The sequence below is a fragment of the Schistocerca americana genome, chromosome 7 (assembly GCF_021461395.2).
Source record: "Schistocerca americana isolate TAMUIC-IGC-003095 chromosome 7, iqSchAmer2.1, whole genome shotgun sequence".
NCBI lineage: Eukaryota > Metazoa > Arthropoda > Insecta > Orthoptera > Acrididae > Schistocerca > Schistocerca americana.
In genome coordinates, this window is record NC_060125.1 from 70745919 (window position 1) to 70763217 (window position 17299).

General features: G+C 43.7%; 1 protein-coding gene across 1 annotated transcript in view; it reads right to left on the minus strand.

Moving 5' to 3' along the window:
- The window catches only part of LOC124622709 (acetylcholine receptor subunit alpha-L1), a 565111-nt gene that overhangs the window by 216479 nt on the left and 331333 nt on the right, over positions 1–17299 (minus strand). Inside the window, exon 3 of the mRNA XM_047148499.1 lies at positions 7475–7519. Coding sequence (XP_047004455.1) covers positions 7475–7519 — 45 coding nt within the window. The remainder of the gene's footprint in view (positions 1–7474; positions 7520–17299) is intronic.

Sequence of the window (17299 nt, forward strand, 5' to 3'; positions counted from 1 at the left end):
GAACATTTTATCTACTAATCGCAGTCACTCGATGACTAAATTGCGCTGTACTTGCGTGCATGATTGGTTGGGTGGTTTTGGGGAGGAAATGAAACAGCGAGGTCATCGGTGCCCTAACGCGCATGACTAAATTCATGTATACATATTAAATTATGTCATATGTACGATTTTTCTTCGTGGCTTCGATTGCATTCACAACTGATACAACATTTTCCAGTTCGAAATATTTCAAACACACTCCTACACGAATTAATCAAAAATAGAAGGTAATGGTGTTCAGTAACTGTATAGCACGCAAATCAGTATGGAATATACCTAAGCTGTAAGTCAGAACTAGACAGCATCACAGTCAGTGTTGGTACGACCCCACTCTAGCTGCTAACCGTACCTAACCTCTCTAAAAAGTCTTCGGCTGACCATTTTACCCGAATGCTCCATCATATTGTGTATCTTATGTAGTGTTACTTTATTTTGTTATCCTGGGTACACAGTTTAAGTCTCATGATAGTCTTTTATGACAGTGTATAACGTCCACAGTATTGGGCTTTTAATTCATAATTGTAGCAGATCGTATTATAAGAGTCAAAATTGTTATAATTGGCGGCAGTCGATCCGGAACTGGTTGCTTACGAAGTGGAATTGCAATCTACAGACACGATGTCTACGTCACGCAATGCTCGTTAGATCAAAAACTGCCAAAGAATGGCTTTGACCGAGGAAACAGGTGAAGACGTAACTCTTAAAGCAGGCACAGAGATCGGAGGAAGGTCAAAGGAGTTAGCTGATATTCTGGAAGGCAAGGTAACTCCAGAAGCGACGCAGGTACGTGTAACCTAGGCATCTAGTAGTGAAAAGCTGGGAGTGGACCCTGTTACGAGATTCAAGAAAAGACTTTCAGACATGTCATCAGTAATTACAGCCAACTGTAGCTAGTGTACGAGAGGAAATTTATAGTGTAGTCAAGTACTCTTAAGTAAAGGATTTTGATGCTAAAAACCTAAAGAAGTTGTGAGAAACAAAATTTTCGCAATCAAAGAGGCACTGCAGGAACACCTGCGAAGAGAAATCATATTTACTTGTCTGATCAGGTAGCTGAAACTACTCGTAAGTTGTAGGTGGAACGTGCTTTTTTTTTAAAAAAAAAAAAGAAAGGAAAGCTCTGTAAAAGAGAAGAAGATTCCTTGTGGGGAGAAAATAAAAATGTTGAAAGGCAGCACAGATGAGAAATTGCGGAGTGATTCCGGATACATGGGTATATTTAGAGTATCAAACGACACTATAGAGTCATATTGTGGGAGAGCAAAATTTCGTACACTGCAAAGAGATATATGTAACTGCATGCATATTTCATGAGTTATTGCTCTCACCATGTTGAAAAAAGTCATTTTGATAAAAAAAGGGTGCTTAAAGTTTCAAATTGTATTTTAGTATGGAAACTGAACAAACCTTTAGTCGACAGTACCAGCGCCTTACAGGTGGCCTTTCTTTCCACCGGTGCCGAAACACTCTCGTTTCGACGAAAAATACATTGATTAACTGGCCTTCGCTTACCAACAACCGAACCGTATTTGCGCAATTGGGATTACTTTTCGCGCCTTTTCTATACGTATAAATATGTTTGTCATTTTCAAGCACTCACTTTTTACTTCGTACTAAAAAACATAATAAAGAAGCAAGCGTAATTACAAGTCATGCAGACATGGGACAAGCAAGTGCTATCAGACTGTTTACTATTAACGAACCATGTTACGAAGATAAATCTTTTTGAGAGCAGTATCTTAGCTGATACTAATGTCCCCTTTGATAATATTCGAAAGTAACAAATCCCTTTTCCATCGGTAACTATTGTAGTGTTACATCGGTTGCATTCGAGTGCTCTGACACTAATATGGCCGGTGTCCCACGGATAATTACAGACTTTAGCAAAAAAAAAATTGGAGAGCATTGGATCAGTTGTTCAGAAAACACAAAATGGCTTGCTAGTTTGCCATAACACACCAGGACTTTTATCTGTTGTGAACATTAAAACAAGAGGCTGCTGAGATAAAACAATAAGCTTACCATTTTGTGCCTTGCTTTGTATTAATATTTGTTCGCAGTATCTTTTCTGCTTTTTCGGAAACCTTCATACCAGGCGTTTTACAGTTCCTATTAGGGGTTTTAGAGAGGACCTAGTGGATAACGTTTTGATAAGCAATTCGTGTCTGGTGATGTACCTTCTGGATGTGAAGTAAGTTTGAAGACCGGATCACTTCCAAATCTCTCGCTTCACGGTACACACACGGACGTGACAGTGGGCCTTGGCTTGTACAGTCTACTGGAGTTGCTCCATGTAGCGACCCTGCTGCTCGTTGCACAAGGCGTATCTGTGACGCATGCTTCCACAGACACGGTCCACGGACCTGGCCCGCGTCCGTGAAATACAACAGGCAGCTCCCCTAGTACCGGACGTACCAGTTTCTCGGAGACGTTGTTTTAGTGGGATGAAAATGGTCCGTGCTGGATGAGGCACCCGGGGAAAACTTTTTCGATGCACTCGATGTGCATCTATATCATTAAGTACCGTGCCATGAAGTGGGAAATTTGAAAGTGATCCTATCCTCGAACTCATTTTACATCCGGGCAGCACATGTGTGCAAGGGTTCCTTATCGAAACCTTATCCAGTAAGTCCTCTCTACAACCTATAGAACACTCTAAAACGAATCACAAAAGTCCTTGTAAAACGATCAATCAAAAAGTTTCCCCTTGAAGGCGCTGCCGAAGCGTATATGCAGGTCACCGCGATCTGCAAGCGGTTATACAGGCTCTGGCATGCAGGTATGGAATTTGTGTGTCATTCATATCTTTCTGGTGTGAACTGTTGCAAAGTTATTATCAAACGCATCGTGTGACGAAGAAAAACACTGGCAGACAACTATTAGAGACTGAAGAATGTCCATGGGGCAGCATGTCAGTCGAAAACCATTGCACCTGCCAAAGTGGAATAACGACACGCCATTTTCAGACTGCTAAGTACTTCTTCATCGGAAACTCTCTCCTCTCATAATATGTGTGAATAAAGGTGTAATTAATAAATGTAAGAATCTTCTGCTGAACTGGCGTGTGCGAGGTGTTATTGTTTCCACCTGTCCTACGTAAGCCCGTTCCCTGATTTCTCAATCGCTTTCTGTAATTCAAATGACTAAACTCAAAAGAAATTTGTCGTTAAATAATTTTCAAAGTAATATACAGGGTGGTCCATCTGAAGTGTCCGATGATATTATCTCGAAAACTATACATCGGCTGAATATAGAGGGTAAGACAAGATCTTAAGCTAAGAGGGGGACATCAAATGATACTACACGTGACCTCCAGCCCCCACCCCCTTGGTTGTGGCGGGGAGCAAACTTTAACTCTTAAGCGCAAACGCCCTTTTTTATTGCAGATTCGGATTCTCCATAAAAAAAGTAATCAAGTTTTGTCTGAAACATTTTCTTGAATCATTGACAGATGGCGCTGAAATCGAGAAATACATAAAATTGGTGAAGAACTCTGATTTATTTAGAATTATCCGAGAAAGACGCAGCAAATCGATAAAAAATGTGCACCAATTCTTTCGATAACGCCAAATTAAGCTATTTCTGTACAAAACGTACTGTATCCTACTATTAGCGTTACTCAGAAATAACGGCATGGGCGTAGTAGAGTCATGTTCCCGTGAGGTGCTTCATTAGTGTGAGTCCCCTTGCCTCTCACATGTTCGGATGCTTCATTAGTGTGAGTCCTCTTGCCTCTTACATTTTGGGGTGCTTAATAAATGAAATTAGCCGGGAAGAATTTCTTTCAATGCATAAAGTCAATCGTCTGCGAAAGTTGTCCACAGTTTTCAGCAGCACATCTCGTGGTATGGCTAAACACGCTCTTCAAATGCGTTGCTCTACATCGTTTCGGTTTGTGGGCTGTCTGTCAAAACAATATTTTTTAAATAACCCCACAAGAAAATATCAGGAGGTGTTAGGTCTGGTGAACGTGGAGGCCACTGAATTGGTCCACCACGTCCTGTCCACCGACCAGGGTACCGTAAATTTAAAACGTTCGCACATTTTAGCATAATGTGGAGCTGCTCCGTCCTGTTGGAACCACATTCGTTGCCTAGTTTCTAAATCAACATCTTCCATTCGCATCAACAAATCATCGCGGAGAAATTGTAAATAAGATTCACCAGTAACATTTCGGTCAAAAAAATACGGTCCTATCAAGTAACCGTTTAAAATTCCACACCAGACCACTAAAGACCATTTGTGTTGATTGTCAACGGGTCTGTGCCCATGTGGATTGTCAGGTGACCAATAATGACAATCTTGATGATTCGTTTTTTAATGTGGCTTCATCGGTGAACAGCCGGCCGTTGTGGCCGAGCGGTTCTGAGCGCTTCGGTCCGGAACTGCGCTGCTGCTACGGTCGCAGGTTCGAATCCTGCCTCAGGCATGGATGTGTGTGATGTCCTTAGGTTAGTTAGGTTTAAGTAATTCTAGAGGACTGATGAGCTCAGATGTTAAGTCCTATAGTTCTTAGAGCAATTTGAACCAATTTTTTAGCAATGTGGAGGTAAAATAAGGTTGTTGCATGGGTTATTACGCGAGTTAGATTGGACCACTCAATAATAACAGTAGGTAAAATACTACATTTGCACCGCCACAGAGCTTTAAATGTAATTGATACCTGTAGATTGGAGTCTGTTCACATCTTTGAACCCATCATGCTGTAGAAATCCAAACCTAATACCGAAATTAGATCACTTTTTTTTTTGGCGAATACCACTAATAATGTCACTGTAAGCGTGACTAACGTTCAGTGAATTTTGGTCATATTCGTATTTTCATTTATTTTAATAAAGCGTACGATGGTTTCTTTAATCATAGCAGTCGTGAGTTGTAGGTACCTTCTACATCTTTAAAATTTTTGGTCAGAGTCTGATTTAACTTGGAAAGGCATTATTATTTCGTTACGTAAATTTTACGTGAACACTGGCATTTCTCATAATATTAATATTAGAGAGGAACCTGTTTCGCTACAAGGCCTGCAATAAGGCATCGACGACTCTCGAAAAAATGAAATACCGTATAGAAGCACGAGTCTGTTCTTCAGTGACTTCAGGTAAAATTCATATAGTCACACTGTCCATCTGGAATCGTACACACATCAAAAAAAAGTTCTGCATCACCCTGGTTCCCAGAACTCTTGAAGATAGACGTAGACTGTGGACAATGCATCAGAGACACAGTCCCTTTCACTGTTCAGAGATGCCACTAAACTCGCTCAAAGACGTAAAAAACCATGCATGAGCAGCGCCTATTACACCCAGTGGACCCGACAGCCGATCAGTTCCAGTCATTCCACCAGGAAGGAGATACACGGCTCGTGAAGTCAGTAGTTCAACCGTGCCTAGACGGTCAATACCACGGTTCCATCGCGTCCGCGTTGTTACTTTGTGCCAGGAAGGGCTCTCAAAAAGGGAAGTGCCCAGGCGTATCGGAGTGAACTAAAGCGATGTTGTTTGGACATGGAGGAGATACAGAGAGACAGAAACTGTCGCTGACATGCCTCGCTCAGGCCGGCCATGGAACGTGCCGTAACAGCTGTACGATATGTGAATGCCATCTTCCAACCGATAGTGCAACCATATCGGCAGCACATTGGCGAGGCCCTCGTCTTCACGGACGATAATTCCCGCCCCCATCGTGCACATCTTGTGAATCACTTTCTTCAGGATAACAAAATCGCTCGACATGAGTAGCGAGCGTGTTTTCCATACACGAACCCTATCGAACATGCCTGGGGTAGACTGAAACGGGCTGTTTATGGACGACGTGACCCACCAACGACTCTGAGGGATCTACGCCGAATCGCCCTAGAGGAGTGGGACAATCTGGACCAACAGTGCCTTGATGAACTTGTGGATAGTGTGCCACGACGAACACAGGCATGCATCAATGCAGGAGGAAGTGCTACTGGGTATTAGAGGTAACGGTGTGTACGGCAATCTGGATCACCACCTCTGAAGGTCTCGCTGTATGGTTGTACAACATGTAGTGTGTGCTTTTCATGAGCTACAAAAAGGGCGGCGAAGCTGGAGACTGATATATTAAGCACTTGACAATACTGCCACAATAACAAACTGACGAATGGTACCCAAGTTACGTCTTTGTTTGGATTTCAGAGATTAAGACTGGAGTTTGTGAGAGCTCTCCTCCCAAGGGTGGCATATAATAGTGAGTTGTGGCGCAGCAAACTTGCTATTCTTTGATCAAGTTGCACACATGTCACGCAACTGAATTGTGCATCAAAACATCTTTCAATACTCCGAACTCTGCTATAATTTAAATAAATACTAAAGACCACGGTAGTATTTTTAATTCGAAGGTTACGAAAGTCAAAAATTACAACTTTACTTCAGATATTAGCACCTCGGTCTGTTTATAAGGAGCGGCCGTGGTCCAAGGGTAGAGCCACCGTATAAACTTTGCGTAAAAATCATCAGCAAAAGAAGTCAACCTCACTCTGCCAACATTATTGTCAAAGATGGTGGAAGAACGGACAGAGGTTCAGGCACTGTGTTGCCCATGCGATCCGAAGTTGCCCATAAAGTCGTAAGAATCAGCAATGATCAACAGCTTGAGGATGCAAAAGGCAATGGAAACCATTGCATTAAAGATACACAAAGTGTATCCCCAAGACGTGTGGCCAGTAATTGAAAAAAGGGTCATGATGATCTCTCCATTAGCAAAATATTCCGGAATAATCACCCATTCGGATTTCTGGGAGGGGACTGCCAAGACCATGAGAAAAAGTTTGCTTAACCAAAGAAAGGATGACGCTCTGTCGAGTCGATACGTGGAACGTGGGAAGTATGAACGTGGTAGGGAAGCTATAAAATATGAAAAGAGAAACCCTAACGCTCAATCTAGATGTAGTGGGGTCAGTGTAGTGAAATGGAAAGAAGATAAGGATTTTTCGTCAGATGAGGGTAGGGTAATACCAACAACATAGAAAATGGTATAACGGGAGCAGGATTCGTTATGAGTATGAAGGTATGACAGAGAGTGTGTTTCAGCTAACAGCTCAGTGATAGGTTTGTTCTCATCAGAATCGACAGCAAACCAACACCGACAACGATAGTTCATATGTGCATGCCGACGTCGCAAGCTAAAGATGAAGAGATAGAGAAGGTATATGAAGATATTGACCGAGTCACCTGTGTTAGCGCGGCTTCCCCCGTCGGAGGTTCGTGTTCGAGTCCTCCCTCGGGCATGGGTGTGTGTGTTGCCCTTAGCGTAAGTTACTTTAAGTTAGATAACGTAGTGTACAAGCCTGGGGACGATGACTTCACCAGATTGGTCCCATAGGAACTTACCACCACCAGAATACATTATCTATCCAAAATAATTGATATGGACACTAGTTACGAAATAGTAGAGAACAGTGTTTACTTACGTGCTCCAACCAGACGTTGGTGGTAAGGATCTGATCCTTCAGATTCTGAAAAGAAAAGAAAAATATCTTTAAATTCTCATGAATCAATTCAAATTCACACATATAATTCAGTGCATCCGCAGCGAACGGCAAAACAACAGCCAGAAAAAGAAGGATACGTCTTCTGCTGTATCACGTAAAAGATTTCATGGAATTTCTATCTGTAACCACGTGTAGTAAATAAAAACACCCTAGACTTAATTTTGCTACAGATATTATTTTTCAATAATGGACAACTTTAGAGCATCAGTCAATAATTTTGTTTGAGAATCACATGCACCATCAATACAGAACCGTTGAACGACGATTCATTGTTCATCCCTTTCTCCTTCTGTTCGTCAGCAGCAGCCCATATCCTCCTTCACTTATCACTATTATTCTGCGTTAGGATATGCGTGAAAAAAAGTTTTTGCAACAAAAAAACTGCTAACGACTGAAACTGCTAACCAATAACAAGTTCCAAAGCGTGTGACTCTTAATGGACAGGCAAATCTGATCAAACGGCGACAACAGTTTCGTTGAACTTAAAACCGCATCCAAATGAACAGATCAACGTCACTGATCACTAATCAACCAGAACATTCTGACCACCGATGTAAACCACTTCCAGGCGGTAACAGTCACCTGGTAGGGGAATACCTACTAGTCAGACACATGCACGGTGCATGTAGTATAATTGAGCGTGCTGTTCGTGTGTAGAATGGTGATGGCGCGCGATCTATCTGAATTCGGCCGAATGCAGATTGTGATGACTCGGAAGCTCGGCACGAGCATTTTGGGGACTGCATGACTTGTCAGGTGTTCGGGGAGTGCTGTGGTGGGTGTCTTCAACACGTAGCGAAACCAGGATGAAACCACGTCCAGGAGTCTTGGGGTTGGGCGACCACGCCTCATTACAGATGACAGATGTCGTTGGCTGACCAGACTGCTGATGCGGGACAGGCGGTGAATTGTGGCGGAACAAACATCAGACTTTACTATTGGTCACAAAGCAAGTGTGTCTGAAGACACACTGTAACGAACACGCCTAACTATGCGCTTTCGCCGTCGACGACCCATACGTGTGCCAATGTTAACACCACGACATTGGCAACTACGACTGAAATGGGCTCGTGACCATCACCACTGGACGTTCACGCTGTGCCGACGGGAGGGTGTGAATCCATCACCTTACAGGGTGACAGCTCCTAGGTAGCGGGACGGAGACAAACTGACGGCGGCTCCATTATGCTTTAGGGAATATTCACGTAGGAATCCTTGGGTCGTGTGAAGCACGTGCAAGGCACCATGACGGCCACAGAGCATCGTACGCTGGTTGCAGACCAAGTATTACCCTTCATGACGATCATGTTTCCCGGCGGCAGCGACATTTTTCAACCAGATAAAGCGCAATGCCAAAAGGCCAGGAGTGTGATGGAGTGGTTCGAGAAACGCAGTGGCGAGTTCCAATTGATGTGCTGGCCCCTAGCTCGCCATATGTGAATCCGACCGATCACATCTAGGACGTGATTTAACATGACGTCAGAGCCCATCTCTCCCCTCTCCTGAATTCACGGGAATTGGGTGACTTGTGTGTGCAGGTGTGGTGCCCACTCCTTCCAGTGACCTACCAAGGTCTCACTGGATCCATGCCATGACGCATCGCTGCTGTTATCCGTGCCAAATGCGGACGTATCGGTCTTATGTTAGATGGTCATAGTGTTCTGCTTGATCAGTGAAAGTAACGCCGCTATTTTTAATGTAATAGTGTGCAGGTGTGCACAGTACCTTAATTATCTCTGGCAGTCGTCGTTATTGTGAAATAAAAGCATACATCATGTAACAGAATTCGCTGTTGAGAAGGAATTTTATAACTAGCAAGATGCACTGTACACAAATGGTGCAAAACCAAGAACACACCTGCCTTCAACTAACTGACAAATCTGTAGAGACTGAACTGTAGCTCCACTCGACATTCTACTGAATACGGAAGTCATGATATCGGTCACAGCATCATCCGATGATGATTCAGTAATCAATGAATTCGTTGGAGACGATCTGCTCAACAGAGACAAGGAAGTGTTTCCAACTCGTCAGTTCAAATATGCGACTCGTTTCACGTTAGCGCTTTCGGGTGAGTTAATTTCTGACTGTTCGCTGTCTGACATTCTTACACATTCCAACCATTTTATTCATAAACACTGTGTATATGCTAACTTAGTGCTTACTATATTTACTATATTTTATTCTGACACGGATCAGATTTATCTGTGACAGGCGCCGTTGTGTTGAGTGTCTTATCTGTGACGCTTTCAAATTTTTTTCCTTTTACACACTGTTAACAAAGTTCCAAGCATACGAAACTGATTCCCACGTATTTTGGTGGCACGAAGACTTCTTAATTAATAGAACCAAGTACGCTGTTCAGGACGGCGAGAGCTCACGAGAGGAAGATGTATTGTTAGGGGACCCCAGGGAAGGGCGATAGGACCTCTGTTGTGCTCTGTATATATAAATGAACTGACGGATAGTGTGAACGGAAACCTTGGACTTTTTGCTAATAACTATGTAGCATACGGGAAGGTGGCGCAGTTGACTAACAGTAATAGGGTACAGAAGGACTTTGGCAGAATTTCTACAAGGTGCAATATAATCAATAGGGTAGAGAAGTAAAATAAATACTGTAATGTTCGAACACTGTTTTAGTGCTGTACTCCTTAGCACATTCACGTTGATTAAATACTTAGGTGAGACGTGCAAAGTGATATAGAATGAGACGACACACAAGGGCGGTGGTAAGGAAGACGAATGGTAGACTTCGGTACGTTGAGAGAAGTCTAGGAAAGTGTAGTTCTTCTATAAGGGATATCTATTCTATATACGATGTTCTTTATCGAAAAACTACACTTTCCTAGACTTTTCCCAATATACCGAAGAATAATAGATAAACTCATTCTCGAGTACTGTTAGAGTGTTTGGATGTCCAACCAGGTCGGGTTAAAGCAGGACACCGAATAAATTCAGAAACGTACAGTTAAATTTGTTTACCGGTGGATCAGGTCACGGGTTCCCAAACTTTTCCTCTAACGAAACACTTTGGGAATCTTCGTACTGCGATGGAACACCTTGTTATTTTGCATGTTCATGAAATTTTTAAAAAATGAGAAAAAATTGTTTTATTCAGTAATTACTTCAATTTTAAATCATAACTAATAACACATGTATGACAATAACACTTTTTAAAAGTAGTTAGTATCGTCAAAATATCGAGAAAGAATAACTCGTGCAGCACAGTATGGAAACTTTGAGTTAGATCAACGCGTGAGTATTATGGAGATGGTTCGTGAAGTCAGATGGGAATCCCTGAAAAAAAGATGAGGTTAGCTTCGCGTAACACTATCGAGAAAATTTCATGTACCAGTGTTTGCGACCGACTGAAAAACGATTCTACTGCAGCCAAAGTACATCGTGCATAAGGACCGCGAAAACAAGATAAAAAAATTACGTCTCGATGGACGCATATAGGCAGCCATTTTCCTCTCGTCCCACATGCGAGTAGAACAGGAAGGGAAATGTCTATTGGTTCAAATGGCTCTGAGCACTATGAGACTTAACTTCTGAAGTCATCAGTCCCCTAGAACTTAGAATTACTTAAACCTAACTAACCGAAGGACATCACACACACCCATCTCCGAGGCAGGATTCGAACCTGCGACCGTAGCGGTCCCCCGGTTCCAGACTGTAGCGCCTAGAACCGCACGGCCACCGCGGCCGGCGGAATTGTCTAGGAGTGGTACAAAACACCTTCCGTCATGTACCGTATGGTGGCTTGTAGAGTATGTATATAGACGTAGATATAAAGTATATCATTGTGTCAGGTGGTTCAACTCAGTCACCCACTCGCCTTAAAGAAAATTGCATGGTTAACATTCGAAGTACCGGAAGTATCCATAATGCACCACCGACAGATGATGAAACATTCTGTTTGCCGAGTAAACATAAAGAATGTATAATCATATTACAAACACTTCTTGGTGTGGTGGCGTTAAATATACACTCCTGGAAATGGAAAAAAGAACACATTGACACCGGTGTGTCAGACCCACCATACTTGCTCCGGACACTGCGAGAGGGCTGTACAAGCAATGATCACACGCACGGCACAGCGGACACACCAGGAACCGCGGTGTTGGCGGTCGAATGGCGCTAGCTGCACAGCATTTGTGCACCGACGCCGTCAGTGTCAGCCAGTTTGACGTGGCATACGGAGCTCCATCGCAGTCTTTAACACTGGTAGCATGCCGCGACAGCGTGGACGTGAACCGTATGTGCAGTTGACGGACTTTGAGCGAGGGCGTATAGTGGGCATGCGGGAGGCCGGGTGGACGTACCGCCGAATTGCTCAACACGTGGGGCGTGAGGTCTCCACAGTACATCGATGTTGTCGCCAGTGGTCGGCGGAAGGTGCACGTGCCCGTCGACCTGGGACCGGACCGCAGCGACGCACGGATGCACGCCAAGACCGTAGGATTCTACGCAGTGCCGTAGGGGACCGCACCGCCACTTCCCAGCAAATTAGGGACACTGTTGCTCCTGGGGTATCGGCGAGGACCATTCGCAACCGTCTCCATGAAGCTGGGCTACGGTCCCGCACACCGTTAGGCCGTCTTCCGCTCACGCCCCAACATCGTGCAGCCCGCCTCCAGTGGTGTCGCGACAGGCGTGAATGGAGGGACGAATGGAGACGTGTCGTCTTCAGCGATGAGAGTCGCTTCTGCCTTGGTGCCAATGATGGTCGTATGCGTGTTTGGCGCCGTGCAGGTGAGCGCCACAATCAGGACTGCATACGACCGAGGCACACAGGGCCAACACCCGGCATCATGGTGTGGGGAGTGATCTCCTACACTGGCCGTACACCACTGGTGATCGTCGAGGGGACACTGAATAGTGCACGGTACATCCAAACCGTCATCGAACCCATCGTTCTACCATTCCTAGACCGGCAAGGGAACTTGCTGTTCCAACAGGACAATGCACTTCCGCATGTATCCCGTGCCACCCAACGTGCTCTAGAAGGTGTAAGTCAACTACCCTGGCCAGCAAGATCTCCGGATCTGTCCCCCACTGAGCATGTTTGGGACTGGATGAAGCGTCGTCTCACGCGGTCTGCACGTCCAGCACGAACGCTGGTCCAACTGAGGCGCCAGGTGGAAATGGCATGGCAAGCCGTTCCACAGGACTACATCCAGCATCTCTACGATCGTCTCCATGGGAGAATAGCAGCCTGCATTGCTGCGAAAGGTGGATATACACTGTACTAGTGCCGACATTGTGCATGCTCTGTTGGCTGTGTCTATGTGCCTGTGGTTCTGTCAGTGTGATCATGTGATGTATCTGACCCCAGGAATGTGTCAATAAGGTTTCCCCTTCCTGGGACAATGAATTCACGGTGTTCTTATTTCAATTTCCAGGAGTGTATATAACTTTCACGTGCTCCAACATTGATTTCAAAAGCAAAAGCAGGAAACGGGTTGTGTTTGCGAAAATTTCTAAATATTATCAGTTTCGTTAAACTGGTCTTCCAATTCCTTTTTCTGTCTCTGGATGGATTACAATGTCATCGGCAAACGTTAAAGTTTTCATTTCTTCTTAGTTCCCTTTTCAGTTTTCTCCATTGTTTCCTTCAAAGCTTACTCTACTACAGATAGAATAACATTCTGGATAGGCTACAACCCCATCTCACGCCCTTATCATCTACGGCTTTCCTTCACGCCCCTCGCTTTCTCTGTTTTATCCCTGCTTCGGCCTTGAAAACTTCAAACACTTTTGTCCAGATAACACTGTTAAAAAATTTCTCTACATACAGAAATTACATAATCGTTAATTTGCCTTCATTCGTCCTACCCTCTAAGAAAGACATAAAGAAAGTATATCCTTGCATGACCGTAAATCCCTCCGGAACCGAAACTGATCTTTCCCGATGTCAGCTTCTACCAGTTTACCCATTCTTGGTAAATAAATCATATTAATATTCGTACTTATCATTTGGTGCCATTTCTTATTAAAAACTGTTTTGGTAGTATTCACACCCGACAGGACCTCATGTCTAACGTTTCATCATGTGTCTTACATATCAGATGGCATAATTTTACTATGGATTGCTCTGTCAACGATCTCAAAAATTGTGAGGGAATGTCATCTACTCCATGGGCTTTGTTTCCACTTAGATCATTCAGCGTTCTGTCAAAGTCTTCTCGCAATTTATCTCCATCTTTCCTTCATCTACCTCCACTTCTCTTGCCATAATATTGTCCACAGGTATGTTTCCCTTACACAGAACCACTGTATATATTTTCCATCTTTCAGTTCTCCTTTTTTTGCTTAGCACTGGCTTGAGATCTCTTTAATTCTTCTACAAGCAGCGCTAGTTTGCATGTACTTGTATTACTGCTATGGATGTTGGCTACGTGTCGACCTTGGCTACGGTAAGATGTTCACTAAGCTGCTCGTAGTAGCTTACTGGCATTCTCATTCTCTTACCCATTAGTAGGCCTACTCATGCATAACTCCTATTTAATTTTGTGTTAATAAAGCTGTACTGCTGTCACGAGAAGTCCTGTTTTTCCTGCTAATGCACACCAGTACTTCCCACTACATTTACAGTAGTTCCCAATACATTTAACTTCAGCCTATCCATTTTCCTTTTTAAATTCACTACCCTGCCCACTCGATAAGGGGTCAAGAATTTCACGCACCATCCCACAGAGCGCTAGTTGTATTTTTCTAGATGATAATATCCTCCTGAGTATTCCCTGCCTGGAGATCCGAATTGAGGAATTTTTAACCTCCAGAAAAGATGCAATCATCATTCAGCCAAACAGTAGAGCTGCACGCCCTCAGTAAAACGAATTACGGAACATGTTTCCTTTTGCATTCAACCGTTCGCAGTACCAGCACAACAAGGCGAATTTGTCAACTGTTATAAAGCCAGACAAGTTCATCATCCTGCATTGTCCTGCAAAACTCGAAAAGGCTGCTGATCCTCTTCTGGAATCACGAAATAGTTTGCCTCCTCCACAGATACCTCTAGTATGGCTGCACCTATGGTATGGGTATCTGTATCGTCGAGGCACGCAAGAGACAACGCATTGACAAGATTCGTGATTCATAGGAGGATTTATAGTGGATATAATGTTATTTGTGTCAACTTACAGATGCCAGATATTTCTGAAACTGGAAACACGTATTTGTATCAAGACTATTAACGACTATGTCCCTTTAGTACTCACACTTTAAGAGTCTATCGAAGATAAAGTATTCTTAAGATGTGTTACAATTCTAAGACAAGTTTTATGTTTAGGTACAGATTGAACGATTTTGGGGGCCAGCACATTAATTTAATCTCACCACTATGTTGATCGAACCACTCCATCACACTCCTGGCCTGGTGACATGGCGCAATATCTTGTTGAAAAATGCCACTGGCGTCAGGTAACATGATCGTCATGAAGGGGCATACGCGGTCTGTAACTGTGTACGATTCTTCTCGATACTTCTTGGCCGTCACAATGATTTGCATGAGCTCCACTGGGCCCATAGATACCCACATGAATCCTCCCCATAGCGCAATAGAGCCGCTGCAAGCTTGTCTCCATCCTGGAGTGCAGGTATCAGGGAGCTGTTCTCCTGAAAGGCGACGGATTGGCCCACTCCCATCAGCATGATGAAGAAGGTATCGGGATTGATCAGACCATGCAACGCTCTGCCACTGCGCCAACGTCCAATCCTGATGGTCATGTGCCCATTTCAGTTGTACTTGCCGATGTTGTGGTGCCAACATTAGTACATGCATGGGTCGTCGGCTATTGAAACCCATCGTTAGGAGTGTTTGGTGCACTGTGTGTTGAGACACACATGTATTCTGCCCAGCATGAAAGTCTGTTGTTAGTTCCACCACAGCCTGTCCTGTTTTACCAGTCTGCCCAGCCTACAACGTGCGGCATGTGGTGGTCGCCCAATCCCACAACGTCTTGGTTCCTCCTCATTTTGAAGACACTCACCACAGCTCTCCTCGAACACTCAACAAGTCGCGCAGTTTCCGAACTGCTCATGGCGAGCCTCCGAGCCATCATAATCTGCCCTTGGTCAAACTCAGATCACGTGCCATCCCCATTCTACACGTGGACAGCGTGCTCACTTATACTACAGGCACCGTGCTTGTGTCTGACTAGCAATCATTCCTCCCCATGTGACGCTGCCATCGCCTGGACGGATTTATATCGATAGTAGGTCGGTGCTCATTATCCTCTGCACGACCATTGTATATGATGTGTCGACAGAAGTGCAGACACAGTGTCATTTTGAGGGGGCCGATATGCACGCTATAACCTCACGCAGAATATCGTGAGGTCTGAAACAGGACGCTCAATGAATGCTATCAAGAAAAGTACGTTGCTTTTGGAATACTTAACTTTAATCCATCCTTGTTGTATACATCGTTCTTGTTGAGACATGCTTTAGACGATAATTATCAATTGCTATGTAAGGGTAATGGCGCCTTGCTAGGTCGTAGCCATGGACTTAGCTGAAGGCTATTCTAACTATCTGCTCGGCTAATGAGCGATGCTTCGTCAGTGTAGTCGCTAGAAATGTCGTCCGTACAACTGGGGCGAGTGCTAGTCCGTATCTCGAGACCTGCCTTGTGGTGGCGCTCGGTCTGCGATCACACAGTGGCGACACGCGGGTCCGACATGTACTAATGGACTGCGGCCGATTTAAAGCTACCACCTAGCATGTGTGGTGTCTGGCGGTGACACCACAGTATAAATGTATACTGTGTGGAACATTTTAATCCGTAATGGCGATTAATTCAGGAAAAATATTAGATACATCACAATGTTTTAGAAAAAAGCTGTAGGTGGGAAAAGGGCCACGCATTGCTTTTAATGTCCGTCACCTTGAATTTGATTTTCCAAGTGATTTGGAGATTAAAGGGATTTTCTTAAATGGTAACTCTGATGATGTTCAGTTTAAGATTTGAAAACAGCGGCTTGTTTTAAGTATAAGTGATACATTTTTCAAGGTCTTGCCAAGATACAATGAAGGTTAAATAAGCAAATATGTTTTTAATTCTATTAGAGATTAACTCTAAACAGAGGAAGGATACAGCAAATGGTGGTCATTTTGAGCTAATGCTTAATGGTTAATTTCCAGGTACAAAGTGGAAGGCATAGGTACGCTTTGAATCAAGCACCCCAATGTATGAGTGGCGACGGGACCCTCTCATTGATTTGAAAAGCGATGATCTACGTGTGATTTATGATTGTTCTCTCTTGTAGATGCGAGAGAACATTTATGCGTTGTGGTGTATTTATTTTTGTCCGTTAACACGTTAATTGAAACTTAAAGTTCAAATCTCTATTCACTCTTTCCAAATCCAGAATCACGAATAGCGGTTCCCATGAACCAAAATTCAACCTTCGAATTATCTTCGGTAATTATCTTTAAGATCATGTTTCCTGGTGGTTACAGGTGACCCCTTATGCCCATTCCAATATGATTCTAACACTGTATTTTCCTGTATCACTTCCCTGTTCCGATTTTATCCCTACTAGAACTAAAAACATATCTGCTCATTTGACCTTCATTCAACCTTTCCATGTTCTTGTATAATGTATAATTTAGATGTAAATTCCCCCAATCTTTTCAAATCTTAAACGACGTATTAAGGTTCCCATTTTTAAAAAATCACTATATATTTTCTAAATCACCTTGAAAATCACATTCAAGGTTGCAGCTGTTAGTAGC